The sequence below is a fragment of the Sciurus vulgaris genome, assembly GCF_902686455.1.
Source record: "Sciurus vulgaris genome assembly, chromosome: 1".
Classification (NCBI taxonomy): Eukaryota; Metazoa; Chordata; class Mammalia; order Rodentia; family Sciuridae; genus Sciurus; species Sciurus vulgaris.
In genome coordinates, this window is record NC_136461.1 from 37,490,774 (window position 1) to 37,505,994 (window position 15,221).

Sequence of the window (15,221 nt, forward strand, 5' to 3'; positions counted from 1 at the left end):
GCAGGATAAATTGACCTATGTGAGAAACAATGTCACAAAATGTACTTGCAAAGAACTGAATTGTATTCTTCTGGGAAGGGTGCCAGAGATAGAAATGTCAACTGGCCCATGTTGCAGGAAGAGAATGAGAAGTCTGAGAAGCACAGTTATGATTCTGTGTATTATTACCTGAAGGACAGGACAGAAGAAGCCTGAGTTTATCTTTTATTACACACTTGAGATAGAAATAAGCTAGCCCAGAGAGGGGGCAGACTACAGCTTATCCTTAGAATCTAATATATAACTTCAACACACTTTGGGATTTAACCTTTTTTTTCCTCTCTGGAGAAGCAGAGCAAAGTTTTGCATTACAAGACATAAAGTGGAACTTTATAAGGGAATGTAAAACAAATATGTACAAGAAGAAAGTTTCAGAGTCATGACTCCTTTTGTTTACTTACCTTCTAGGCACCTTATTAGACAACCAATTAATAAGGTGAAATGTACCATTAGAACACATATCCCCATGGATATAGCTTTCATCCAGCTGTTGTACAAGGAAATTAAAGGATCTGAAATAGAGACTGAGGAAGGTAAAATATTAGGAAATTAGTGAGATGATGCACTAGAAGAATAAAGAAAATAATAAATAAAATGATCAAAGAAATAATAGATGAAAATTCCCCAGATCTATGAAAATATATGAACATCTAGGTATGCAAAGCACAAATGTTTCCAATCAGGTTCAACATAAAGACTTCACCAAGCAACAAAAGCAAATTTTCAAAAATAAAAGTCAGAGGACACACATTAACCATATGCAAATTATAACATGTACCGTCACTTGTTTTGCCACAGGAAGATGATTCTTTTGAACTCCTGCAGAAACACTTCTTCCAAGAAACATGAGATAACATGAAAAGAACAAACTTAAGATTTATTGGAATAGATAAAGGCTCATACAAACCAAGAGAATATACTATCAGAATGAACAGCTTTTTCAATGAAATAATATCAGAAATTTTCTGAAACCTGAAGAATGAAATGGAAAATCAAATACAGGAGGCTTATAGGACCCCAAATATATAAAATTACATCATACCCACATAAATACACATTATTATCACAATGCCTAACACACAAAATAAGGATAGAATTTTAAAGGCTACCAGAGAAAAATGAAAGGTAACATTTATAGGGAAAATGATCTGATCTCAACTGATTTCTCAACCCAGACCCTCAAAGCTAGGAGGTCTTCAAATAATATATAGAAAGAAAATGGATGCCAGTCAAGAATACTATACCCAGCAAAATTTAGCTGCAGAACTGCCAATGAGATAAAAACCTTTCAGTATAAACAAAAGTTAAAATAATTCACAACTCGAAAGCCTGCACTACCAAACATACTCAATAAAATATTTCATATAAATGAAATAAAACCATAAAATTGAAAATCAGCAAAGGGAGGAATTACATTAGAATAGTTAATCACCACTCCAAAAGATCATTGCTCAAAATAACCCTTTATTATTACTTTACTGCAGTGTTTTATGTTTATGGGGTTAAGCTGGACAGATCTTAGTCGGTGTCTAGTTTGTACCTGCAATCAGTTATGGCTAGACTACAGCCATAGTTCAATCAAGGTTCTTAGGTTCAACCAAGCAGAGCATCCTGAATGGCTCACTCACATGGCTGCCATTGGGAACTCATCTAGGACTGTTGACCAGAATGATCTTTCCATGTAGTTTGAGTTTATCATGGTCAGGTGGCCAGATTATGAGAGTAAATGTCTCAAAGGGCAGGAATCCGAAGATGTATGAGCATTTAAGAAATTGAATTATGTCACTTCTTCCCAGGACTGAACTGTGACAATCAGGGGACCCCAGGCACTTCTGCTTCCATAGGTCTTTCCATCACCAAATAAGTAAATAAATACATAAATAGCATTTAAATATATAATTATATTTATGAACTCTTGACATAAAGATGAATATATATGTATATATTCAAGCATTTTCTTAAACCCAAAAGTTCATTTTTTTTCTTCTGAATTTAAAAGAAATAGAAAGCTTTTCAGAGGCCCCTAAAAGGACCACAGTTCCTAGATACTGTGCTAACTGTGTCTGATGGATAAGTTGGTTGTGACTTCTGCCACAGTGTAGTGGTCAAAGTAATCACAGGTCCCACTAGATTAAATGGGGCAAAGAGATAAACCCTACCTTTAGTGGGGGACTGACAGGGAAACATCTAAAGAAGAGCCTGTGATGGGAGACTATTATAATCATTACTGGAAAATGGAATAAATAAAAATGAACATGCTTTCAAGAAACAGGTGCTCATCTGATTTCTTTTTATGATGTTTGTTTGCATTAAGATTTTAAGATCTTCTATGCCAAAAGTCATTTAGATGGTTTTAAAGTAATATTTCCTAGTATTTGGGGTTCTCAGAAAATGTTAATTAGTCATGCTCTTTCCAAAATCCTGGGGTATAAACACAAAGACATAGGTTCAGGAAATTGTTACTGAAGCATTCATAACTTTATAGATATTTCCAAGAAAATTCAATGGGTAAGTGAATAAATAGTCACCACTGTGGGCAAGTTCAAAAACACAATAATAAGGAAATTAATGTTATGTGAGATCATTTTGATGTCAATGTAAGGTAGAAACGTAATAGAAATCTCAAATAAATAATAGAATCACAAGTAAAAAAGAAAAAGAATGGTCAATCAAAGAAGAAACTAATTCAAATTCAAAACCATAACTAAATCAAAGTGACAGGGAATAAAAAACATCTCTAACAATAACACTGAAGGTAAATGTCCTACACCATTAATCAAAAGATAGAAACTGGCAGATCGGATTAAGAAACAAGGGCCAACAACATGCTGTCTCCAAGAGACTCACCTCACAGGCAAAGAAATCCACAGACTGATGAAGAAAGGACGAGGGAAAACTTAGCATTCACATGGATCTTGTAAACAACCAGGGATTTCTTTCCTTATATCAGATAAAGTGAACTTCAAGTCAAAGTTGATCAGAAGGGACAAAGAAGGACATTTCATACTGCTTAGGAGAATTATAATTTAGCAAGACATAACAATCATAAATATTTATGCCCCAAACAATGGAGCACCTACTTACATCAAACAAACCCTTCTCAAATACAGGAATCAAATAGATCACAAAAATACTGGGTGACTTTAACATGCCTTTGTCACCACTGGATAGATCCTCCAAACAAAAACTAAATACAGAAACTGTAGAACAAAAAATACAATTAATAATTTAGATGTAACAAACATATACAGAATATTTCCTCCATCAATGACAGAATACACTTTTTTCTCAGCAGTACATGGATACTTCTCTAAATCATATCTTGGGCCACAAAGCAACTCTTTGCAAATACAAAAAGAAAATAGAGATAATTCCATGAATTCTATCAGATCATAATGGAATGAAACAAGAAATCAATACTAAAACAAAAAATAGATGATACTCTAACATATGGAGACTAAATAATGCACTATTGGATGACCAATGGAGAGCAGAAGAAATCAGGGATGAAAAAAAATAATTAGAGGTAAATGAGAACACCAATACAACATACCAAAATCACTGGGGCTGCAACCACTCTGGAAAGCAGTATGGAGATTCCTCAGAAAACTTGGAATGGAACCACCATTTGACCCAGCTATCGCACTCCTCACCATACATGCGAAGGACTTAAAAATCAATGCTCTATATTGATAGAAACATCAATGTTTATAGCTTCTCAACTCACATTAGCTAAGCTATGGAACCAACTTAGGTGCCCTTCAACAAATGAATGAATAAATAAAATGTGGTTTATACACATTATGGAATGTTACTCAGCCATGAAGAATGAAATTATGGCATTTGCCAGGAAATGGATGGAACTTGAGAGTATCATGCTAAGTGAAATAAGTCAATTCGCCAAAACCAAAGGCCATATGTTCTCTCTGATATGTGGATGCTAACACACAGTAAGGGCAGTAGGAGGGGACAATAGAAGCTTATTGATTAGTCAAAGGGGAATAAGGAAAATTGAGTCTGGATAGGAATAGACAAGATAGTAGAATGAATCAGATATAACTTTCCTATGTTTACATATATATACATAGCCAGTACTCCACATCATGTACAACCACATTAATGAGAAGTTATTCTCTCTCTCTCTCTCTCTCTCTCTCTCTCTCTCTCTCTATATATATATATATATATATATAGTCAAAATATACTCTACTGTCATGCATATCTAAAGAAGAACAAATAAAAAAAGAGTCTACAAAAATTTTTTAAATAAATAAAAACTAACAACAATTCTTCTCAAAATATTCAAAGAACTTGAAAGGAAAATAATTATTCCGAATTCATTCTATAAGGCCAACATTACTCTGATGCTAAAACCAGACAAAGATATAATTAAAAATGAAAAATGTAGAGCAATACCTCCAATGAATATGGATGTAAGTATTCTCAGCAAAACACTGCCAAATAGAATTCAACAGCACTCAAAAGATCATTCACCATGATCAATTTAGATTTACCCAGGGATACAAAATGGTTCAACATACACAAATTAATAAATGAAATCATTACATAAACATAGTGAAGATTAGAAGTCATGTGATCATCTCAACAGATGAAGAAAAATCATTTAATAAAACTCAACACCTGAGTAAATTTGGTATGTACCTGAACATAACAAAAGCTCTATATGAATAACTCATAGCCAGCACTATACTGAATGGGGAAACGCTAAGAGTTTCTCTTATAATTTTGAACAAGAAAACACCATAGTGCTAAAAGTCTTATAAAGATGAACAAAATAAATAAATAAAAGGCATATAAATGAAAGGAAGAAGCAATATCATTTCTGTTTGCAGAGGACATAAATATGTTCATGTGTGTGTATGTGTGTGTAAAGAAGTAAATAGAGAAACTTCAACAAAAATGATTATAACTGATAAATTCAATAAAACTGTGGGATACAGGGCTGGGGTTGTAACTCAGTGGTTTAGAGTGCTTACCTAGCATGGGTTTGATTCTCAGCACCACATAAAAATAAATAAATAAAATAAAGCTATTGTGCACATCTACAACTAAAAATATTTTTTAAAAAATTGTGGGATACAAAATCAACATACAAATAACATTTTTATACATTCATAACAGACTTGTTAAGAAAGTAATCATGAAAGCAATCCTATTCAAAACAGCAACAAAACAACCCAACTTAAAAAAAAAAAAAAAAAAAAAAAACACTAGGAAAACATTAAGGTAAGACAGTAAAAGATGATGCAATAAAAATTACAAGATACTGACTAAAGAAACTGAAGAAGACACAGAAAAAATACAAAGATCTCCCATGTTCACAGATGAATATTGTTGAAATGACCACAATACGCAAAGACATTCCTTGTGAAGTAGGAGTGTATACCCTGTGCCTGTCCACCATTGTATCTTAGAGTATGTGACTATCTTGTTTATTTTTTCAGAGGCTCACAGCTAACTTTTCTTTGAGTTTCTGAGGAGACTTCGAACTTGAACTTTTGAGAAATGCTATAATAGTTAAGACTTTGTTAGTCTTCGAGATTGACTGAATGCATTTTGCATTGTGAAATGGACATGAACTTTTGATGGGAATGTAAATTGATATAGTCACTATGGAAAACAGTGTGAAGGTTCCTAAGTGATTCCACTTCAGAGCATGCACTCAAAGGAAATAAAGTTACTATCTCAGAACGATATCTACACTACAGCATTCTTCGAAGTAGCCAAGCTATGGAGACAAGATGTCTGCCAATAGATTATAAATAAATTATGCATGTGTATGCAAGGCAATGTTATTCTAATTTACAAAAAGAAGAGTTTCTTGCCATTTGTGACAACATAGATGAACATGGGGAACATTGTGCTAAGTGAAATAGGTATGACATAGAAAGACAAATACCACACAATATAATTTACACGTAGATTCTAAACGATTTAAACTCATTGAATCAAAGAGTTGAATGGTGATTTCCAAGATCAGGAGGTAGAAAAATATGGAGATGTTAGTCAAATGGTACCAACTTTCAGTTGTTAAATAAGCATGTTCTGAAAACTTAGCGTACAGAAACGTGTCCATATTATTGAGTGCTTGATATTTGCTGAGAATATATCTTAGGTATTCTCACCACACATACAAAAACAGGTAACTATATGAGGAAATGGACATGTTAATTAGTTTGATTTCAGTCATCATTTCACAATGGATGTGTATATAAAAACATCATGCATGTACCTTAGGTACGTAAATTTTTATCTGTCAGTTATACCTGAATAAAGCTGAAGAAAGGAAGTAAAAAAAAAAATTACAAAATATCTCAAGACAAATGAAGATGAAAAACAACATACTAGAATTTCAGGGATGTAGCAAATGCAGTCCCCATAGGGAATTATATGATAAATGCTTAAGAAATAGAATGATGTCAAATGAATAGCCTAACAGTAAGCGCTCTCTTATTCATTGCTGGTTATGTATAAACTAGTACCGTATCTTAGCAGTTGCTTATGAATAAATATATACCTAACATGTGATCCAGCTCAACTCCTGTGTATTCATTCAAAAGAAACTACTGAGGTCAGCTATGTGGTCATTAAACTTGAAAAACCTTTGACAATAAGGAATAATTTGTATTATCCTCGGACAGCTTCTAAAATGACTGAGGTGGTTTCTATTCTGGTCTCTCAGCTCCTCATATTTCCTCTTATGGAAGTTTTAGAGAAAGAATTCACACTTAATTAAAATGAAGATGTCTAGGGAACTTTGTCTTAGGTGCTTTATTATTTCCCCCCTATTGGGGTGTTGGTCTTTTTAATGTAAATGTATTTATTCTTTTGACATTAAGGAATAGGGCTTTTTATTCACTCATTTCATAAGTTCTGAGGCAGGACAGTCTAAATTTCAGGATAAATGGTTGATATTGCTGTCCAAAGGCCTACCTAGCAAGAAGACAGAAAATGAGGCAACACAGAGAGTCCTTCTGCTCACCACTAACTCTCTAAAATTCTCCTTTGTGATTTGGAAGCAATGCTTCAAATGAGACAAACTATTTCTCTAGTTAGTGATAACTCTCCTGCCTACACATTTCCTCTAAATAATGAATAATTGTCAAAACATATTTTTGAATATTATTTTATGTCATTAATTTTACCTCCAAATAATGACCTTATTTCATAAATAATGGGTCCACAAAAGGATTAAAAATTTCATAAACTTCCTGAGATTGCATACAAATTTTTGAATACATATGTTAGTATTGGAATTGGAAGGAGAATATTTATATTTGACATTGTATTTTAGTGTAGATTCTAAGACCCAAATAGATAAGAAATTTTGACTTGGAGTCATGGATATTCATCAACAAGTAAGTGGACCCAGAAAATATTTAAAGAGTGACTAGATTCAATCATATTTCCTGAAACCAGTACATTTCTTTCTCCTTGTGTGTAGCAGAAGGATATCTGTCCCCTGTACAGTTGAAAACCCAGGCAACAGTGAGAACAGCTTTTGTCCTTGACACCCAAAACAATTTCAGCATTGGAATTTGATCCTCTGAGATGCCACCCAAACCACAGATCCTCCTAGTGATGATGAAAGGCTGACATAACCTTGGTTGAACAACCACAAGAGACAGGTTTCTAAGAAAATAAGAGCAACCAAGAGAGAGTCCACCACTACTAACCCCAATTACCTCTGGTCCGGAATGGCACATACACAATAAGAAGTGTGGCAGAACAGATTATGCAAAGCAGGAGTTGAGCAGGCATGGAGTTCAACACATCAAGACATCGAGGTAGACATCGAGGTATGTACTCTACAAGAGAGAGAGTTAGATCAACAAAGAGGAACATGGGAGTGTGGGGCAGCTCTAGCCTGAGAACCTCTGTTTGAAAAAGCAGGAGTCATTGTCCCAAGCCGACTCAATTTAGGGCTTAGTCTGTGAGTCTGTTTTGTGAATGGTGGCAAGTCCTAGTCTGACTACGTTTGCAGATTTCGTGGAGCTGGAGGTGTTGTTTTCTTTCCTAATCTGCACCACCTACTCCAGATCAAAATTAATTTGGCTGGGGAGAGTGGAGAACAGTCCTAGGAATCCTTGTCAGAATGCTAATGACTCCTTGACAAGGGTAGCTGTGCCAACACTCAGTTGGCTAAAACAAAGAATTGCCTTGGAACCACAGACTCAGGGAGCAAGAAAAGCCTGGCTTCTTACATAGTAAAGAAATCACACTTCACACCTCTGAGCTTCAATGCCCTGTCCAGGTACTCATTGCCACAAGCTAAGCGGACATGGTGAAACGTTTCCCAAGTATTACGGAATAATTTATCTGTGAAGCAGTTAATCTTTGATTGATATCACCTTCCAGAAGTGAATGAACAACAACAACAAAAAAAATGTAACGTTTAATTGTCTGGAGAGTTCAGAAGTACTTTCAGAGAACTCAAGTTTCTGAAAGATTTTCACTGGAAAAAGAGAGAAGACTTATTCTCTGTGGTTTCAGAATTGTAATTTGATATACTGTGTGAAAGTGAGTTTATTACCCAAAGGAAATAAATTTCTCACAATCACTGAACTAGACTGTCACATGAGTCAATGACCTCCACAAACATTAAAATGTACAAGAATAAACTTGAAATCAAGCACTGATTAATAAGAGTATAATGATCAGTACATGGGATTTTGAATCAGATGTATCTGTAGTCCTATCTGGGCTCTACCATTTATTTCCTACAAAATCTATGGTACCCTTATCTTTTTTTTTTTAATTTATTTATTTTTTTATTGTAAACAAATGGGATACATGTTGTTTCTCTGTTTGTACATGGCATAAAGGCATACCATTTGGGTAATCATAAATTTACATAATGTTGTTTGATTCATTCTGTTATTTTTTCCCTTCCCCCCACCCCTCCCACCCTCTTTTCTCTCTATACAGTGCTTCCTTCCTCCATACTTGCCCCCCTCCCTAACCCTAACTCTAACCCTAACACTAACCCTTCCCTCCCCCCATTATGTGTCATGATCCACTTATTAGCGATATCATTCGTCCTTTGGCTTTTTGAGATTGGCTTATCTCACTTAGCATGATATTCTCCAATTTCATCCATTTGCCTGCAAATGCCATAATTTTATCATTCTTTATGGATGAGTAATATTCCATTGTATATATATACCACAGTTTCTTTATCCACTCATCAATTGAAGGGCATCTAGGTTGGTTCCACATTCTGGCTATTGTGAATTGAGCAGCTATGAACATTGATGTGGCTGTATCTCTGTAGTATGCTGATTTTAAGTCCTTTGGGTATAGGCCCCTTATCCCTAAAAGGAGACAATAATAGAACTACCATTTTGAACTGATGTAGATAAATTCTATAAAATGATAATAACAATGGCTGTCATAGGTAGGTAATCAATAAATGTGGTTTCTAGATTAGGTAGTAGAATGGACCAAATAAATTGCAACTTACCCTTTGATTCATAGAATCCTTGAATCAGTAGTAAATTTTATTTTTCCCCTATCACTTTGAATTCTTGTTTCTTAGTGAAATATGTTATTGTTATCATCTGTTATATTTTCTTGCCATAAACAAATATGAATACACAATAAATTCCATTACTCATTTATTTTTTAATTTATTTTGATTCATTGTACACAAATGGGGTACAACGTGTTACTCTGGTTGAACACCAAGTAGAGTGTCACCATTTGTGTAATCATACATGTACATAGGGTAATGATGTTTGTCTCTGTTATTTTTCCTTTCCCCCAACCCCTCCCACCCCTCTTTTTCTTCTATACAATCCGTCTTTCCTCCATTCTTGCCTCCCTCCCACGCCCCTTTATGTATCATCATCCGGTTATCAGACAGATCATTTGGCCTTTGGCTTTGTGGGATTGGCTTATCTCACTTAGCATGATATGCTCCAACTGCATCTATTTGTCTGCAAATGCCATAACTTTATTCTTCTTTATGGCTGAATAATATTCCATTGTATATATATACCACAGTTTCTTTATCCATTCATCAATTGAAGGGCATCTAGGTTGGTTACATAATCTAGTTATTGTGAACTGAACAGCTATGAACACTGATGTGGCTGCATCAATGCAGTATGCTGATTATAAGTCCTTTGGGAATAGGCCAAGGAGTGGGATAGCTGGGTCAAATGGTGGTTCCATTCCAAGTTTTCTAAGGAATCTCTACACTGCTTTCCAGAGTGGCTGCACTAATTTGCAACCCCACCAAGCAATGTATGAGTGTACCTTTTTCCCCACATCCTCTCCAACACATATTATTACTTGTATTCTTGATAATCACCATTCTAATTGGGGTGAGATGGAATCTTAGGGTAGTTTTGATTTGCATTTCTCTTATTACTAGAGATGTTAAACATTTTTTCATAGATCTGTTGATTGCTTGTACATCTTCTTCTGTGAAGTGTCTGTTCATTTCCTTAGCCCATTTATTGATTGGGTTATTTGTATTCTTGGTGTAAAGTTTTTTGAGTTCTTTATAGATTCTGGAGATTAGTGCTCTAACTGAAGTATGAGTGGCAAAGATTTTCTTCCACTCTGTAGGCTCTCTCTTTACATTGTTGATAGTTTCCTGAGACAAAGCTTTTTACTTTGAATCAATCCCAATTAATGATTCCTGCTTTTATTTCTTGTGCTTTGGGAGTCATGTTAAGGAAGTCTGGTCCTAAGCAAATGTTATAAAGATTTGGATCTACTTTTTCTTCCACAAGTTGCAGGGTATCTGGTCTCATTCTGAGGTCCTTGATCCATTTTGAGTTGAGTTTTGTGCAGTGTGAGAGATAGGGCTTTAGTTTCATTTGGTGCATATGAATTTCCAGATTTCCCAGCACCATTTGTTAAAGAGGCTATCTACTCAAATTATCCTTATTTGCCAATGACATGATTATATAATTAGAGGAGCTGAAAAAATCCACCAGAAAATTTCTAGAACTCATAAATGAATTCAGTAAAGTAGCAGGATATAAAATCAATGATCATAACTCTAATGCATTTTTATTCACAATAGCCTCAAAAAATAAAATACTTGGGAATCAGTGTAACAAAAGAGGTGAAAGACCTCTACAATAAGAACTACGGAACACTAAATAAAGAAATTAAAGAAAACTTTAGAAGATGGAAAGATCTCCCATGTTATTGGATAAGCAGAATTAATATTGTCAAAATGGCCATCCTACCAAAGGTGCTATACAAATTCAATGCAATTCCAATTAAAATCCCAATGATGTATCTCATAGAAATAGAGCAAGCAATCATGAAATTCATTAGGAAAAATAAGAATCCTTGCAATCCTTAGCAAGAAGAGTGAAGCAGGGGGTATCACAATACCAGACCTTAAACTCTACTACAGAGCAACAGTAACAAAGACAGCATGGTATTGGCACCAAAATAGACAGGTAGATCAATGGTACAGAATAGAAGACACAGAGACAAACCCACTAAGTGCAGTTTTCTCATACTAGACAAAGGTGCTGAAACCATACAATGGAGAAAAATAGCCCTGTTACTGGTTTATATCATATATCTGTGTTTCATATTAATTTACTCAAAATCCTGAATCAAAGAAGTTGTAATATTGAAAACTAATGGTAACTCGTGTGGGCAAGAAGATAGTGGTTTAATTAAATGCATCTTTGAGCAAGACTCACAGGATTCATCCATCACTGAATTGTTTAATGTCGAAGTCGAATGTGCTTCATTTTGATTGGACCATTTCTTTTATTTTTAATTGAAATTAATCAACATATTTTATTGAATTTCCAGAATTTGGTCTTTTTAAACATTTCAAATCTTTGCACAGGAATCACCACTCTTGCCCTTGTTTCCTTTCTGCTCGATTTAGGTGTTTTATAGGAGGGAATTCAGCGTTAGTATGAGACTTTATTCTGAAGGTTGAAGAAACTTCTCTTTGCAAATCAGAAAGTGATCCAGAGGCCTCCAGTGCTTCAGCACAGGGCACCTGCTTCCAAGCCTCTTGCATTAGTTCACTACTTCTCCACAGCACTACTGCTTTGACCACGAGTGGAGAAAATAGTGACACAATCATGTAGACAGCTGATTAGAGAACTGGAGCTAAAGTGGGTTAAGAGGACAGATGGTGAGAGATCCTCAGGACCGAGCGTGAAAGTGCTACCAGCAGCTGTGAGGGAAAAGGGAGGTCCAGACCTAGTGGCTGGGAAGTTTTTCTCTGTTAAAACATCAACTTTGCATTGTCAAAAGGAGATAATGCCTCTTACCAAGGCTTGTAAAGCATCTCTGGGTGGGTAAGAAGTCCTATGGCTGGACTTCACCTGAGCACTGGAAACACAAACCCAGAAGGCCTTAAAACTCTTTAATTTAAAAATGGAAGCCACACTTGAACAAATCCGCCCCAACAGACTTGGTTTCTAAGATGGCGCCTCTCCTGCAGAGTGCTTGTAGGCTCAACTTTGGGCTCAGCGTTTGACTATGAATAAAAGCTCAGGGCCCTTCCTGGCGGTCCCAGTCTCTCATGAGAGGAGAGATTCAGTCAGCATCTGGTGTGAGTGGAATCATCAGGGACTGGGCTGTTCTCCAGGAGATAGGGCCAGAGCCACCCTGGTGTCCTCAGGTCCTACCAGCTGCGACTGAGAGAGGTTAAGAGTATGTGGTTCACAGGTGGGTGGAATTAGAATATTTTGAGGTGTACTTCACAAAATAATGGGGTCTTTAACATTTCACATTACCCTGTTTCTATTCTGAAAATTCTGGGATCATAGAACTTTCATGTGAATTTATTTGGGGAAAAGAAACGATGTCATTTTTGTTTGTTTGTTTCTATGGTTTCTTTTGGGTCCATGGGATGGTTTGCTATTATTTGACTTTGTGGCACTTAGGTGCTGCTCCTGTTTTCCACATTATGGTAGATACCTGATGAATTTATCCCACTTTGTATCAGTGTGCAGGGCTGATCATGCTGTGGCTGTGCATAACTGTGGGGCCAGCAAAACACTGGACAGAAGAGATAGCCAGATATATAAAAGCTGGACATACATGCTCTTCTTCTTCTTTTGTTGTTTCTTCATGTTTTTGTTGTTTCTTTTATTTTTATTTTTACAGACTGCATTTTGATTCATTGTACAAAAATGGGGTACATCATTTCATTTCTATGGTTGCACATGATATAGATTCATACCATTAGTGTAATCTTTATGTTGATTTTGTCTCTGGTGTAATTTCCCATTCAAGTAAAACAAGTCTCCTAAGTATTGTGTACACTTAAAAAAATAATAGAACTCTTACTTTTTCCTTTGGAAAACATATGGACTGCTTCTTAAAAGAGAATAGTACTCTCTCAATTTTCAGTGTTTAATTTTTATTCCTCTAACACCCTATTTACAGGTACAGAAGTAACTGTGAATCTGAAAGTTCAAGAGACATCTATACCAAACTCATCCCTAAAAGCATCCTTGTTTTGGGAAGCTAAGAGGTGTGCAGTTCAACATTTCTAAATTGGGAAACAAACTATAAATCTTCCCAAAAGAGGCATGACTTTGGAAGACAAACATCATTCAGTTTTGCCTACATGTGACTTAGCAATCAAGTTAACATCCTTAATGATTCCCCCCCTTGTATCAATTACCTTTTCTTATGCAATACACAACGCACATATACACCAACACCAAAAGGAGTATTATACATGAAAATGAAAGTAAAAACTTCATTGTAAGGTGGTCCTTATCAAACAGGTCCTCTGAAAGAGAGAACAGAACAACTTGAAATCAATACATTCACAACAGGGGTCCAAGATGAATGAGAAAGTTGCTGCTAATGAAGCAGGATTCTCCCTCGGGTCTATGATTCCTTATTTCTGTATTTGTAAGAGGACTACACGTTAGTAGACTTGGTTTAGTGACAAGTATACAGTAAGTATCACATAAAGCTTATCTTGGGGAAATAATTCACACTGAGACTTCAGTGGATTGAAAAGAAACCTCTCTCTTGTCTCTAACAAATGATCTCAGTACAAAAGCATCCTGGTCTTCAAAGGAGCAAATGGATTTGTTCTTACTCCTTTGGTGATATTCGCCAGTTTCATCCTTAAAATATTCTCTTTAGGCTGAAGACCTTCATATTATGTCCCAAACATGGTCTCCTCTGCAGAACTTTAAGCTAATGTGCCTAAGTCCTGATCTACTCATTGCTGATAAGTCTGAAAGCATGGTCTTATTTCATTCCACACATTTTCCTATCTCAGTAGATGAAAAATCATCTTTCATGAATCAGTGCTACAATACTGGAATCCTTCTGATTTCCTTTATTTCTTTTCCATCACACATTAATCTATCAGTAAATCCTATCAGCACTACATTTATAATATTTACAGAATCTTACCCACTCCTACAAAACTTTCTCACTAAACCACAAATCATTGTTATAGACTCCTACCTGGTCAGGACAATACTTTTCCAGTCCATTTTTTAATTCTTTAAGAGTATTGGAGAAGTTTTTGAGGGAAAAATTGTGTTCTCAATCAGGCTAAAATAGATTCCATGAAGTAGTATATGAAGGGGCATTTCCCCACCCACCACCTTGCTCCTATATTCAACCCTGATTTCTCTACAGAGGGATTAGTTAAGGATACCTTTATTGCACACAGAATATGGCCTTATCCTGATTGGCTTTTGACATAAACTTATTATGAACCTATTATCAAGAAATCTGTAGTTTAGTTCCACATTTCACTTACTCCTGGATTTATTGGCCTCTCAACATCTGTCTCTCAATGACCATAAAAATTCCTTACTGTTGAAATTTCAGGAATTTTTAAATGTCAACACCGTGCTAAATATTGAATGACAGTAAGAAAAGGTTTTTACTTCTGCCAATTATTTAAGATTTTCAAAATCCCATAAGGTATGATTATATTCATTTCTAAGATGACAGAACTATAGTTCAGAAAGATCAAGTTACTGAGTTAGAATTCTGTTAAATTTTACACATGATTATTGTGAGGGTTTAACAAGATAATGAACATTAAGCTCTATTAAAGCTGTAATGTATGTTTTAATTGTGAATTGTTATTGTTCTTGTTTATTTTTCTTCTAAAGACTTCCTCTTAGCACCTGACAACATCTGTATTACCAAAACCCATAACAATGATAAAGAGTCAA

General features: G+C 35.3%; 2 protein-coding genes across 7 annotated transcripts in view; both read right to left on the minus strand.

Moving 5' to 3' along the window:
* LOC306670252 (putative selection and upkeep of intraepithelial T-cells protein 1 homolog) overlaps nt 1–15,221 on the minus strand; it is a 201,674-nt gene that overhangs the window by 93,368 nt on the left and 93,085 nt on the right. The gene's annotated exons all lie outside the window — the stretch shown is intronic.
* LOC306670164 (selection and upkeep of intraepithelial T-cells protein 8-like) overlaps nt 1–15,221 on the minus strand; it is a 152,106-nt gene that overhangs the window by 1,227 nt on the left and 135,658 nt on the right. Inside the window, exons 5-6 of the mRNA XM_079154732.1 lie at nt 7,746–7,868; nt 441–563 (exon numbers count right to left, since the gene is read on the minus strand). Of these exons, the coding sequence (XP_079010858.1) occupies nt 441–563; nt 7,746–7,868 (246 nt within the window). The remainder of the gene's footprint in view (nt 1–440; nt 564–7,745; nt 7,869–15,221) is intronic.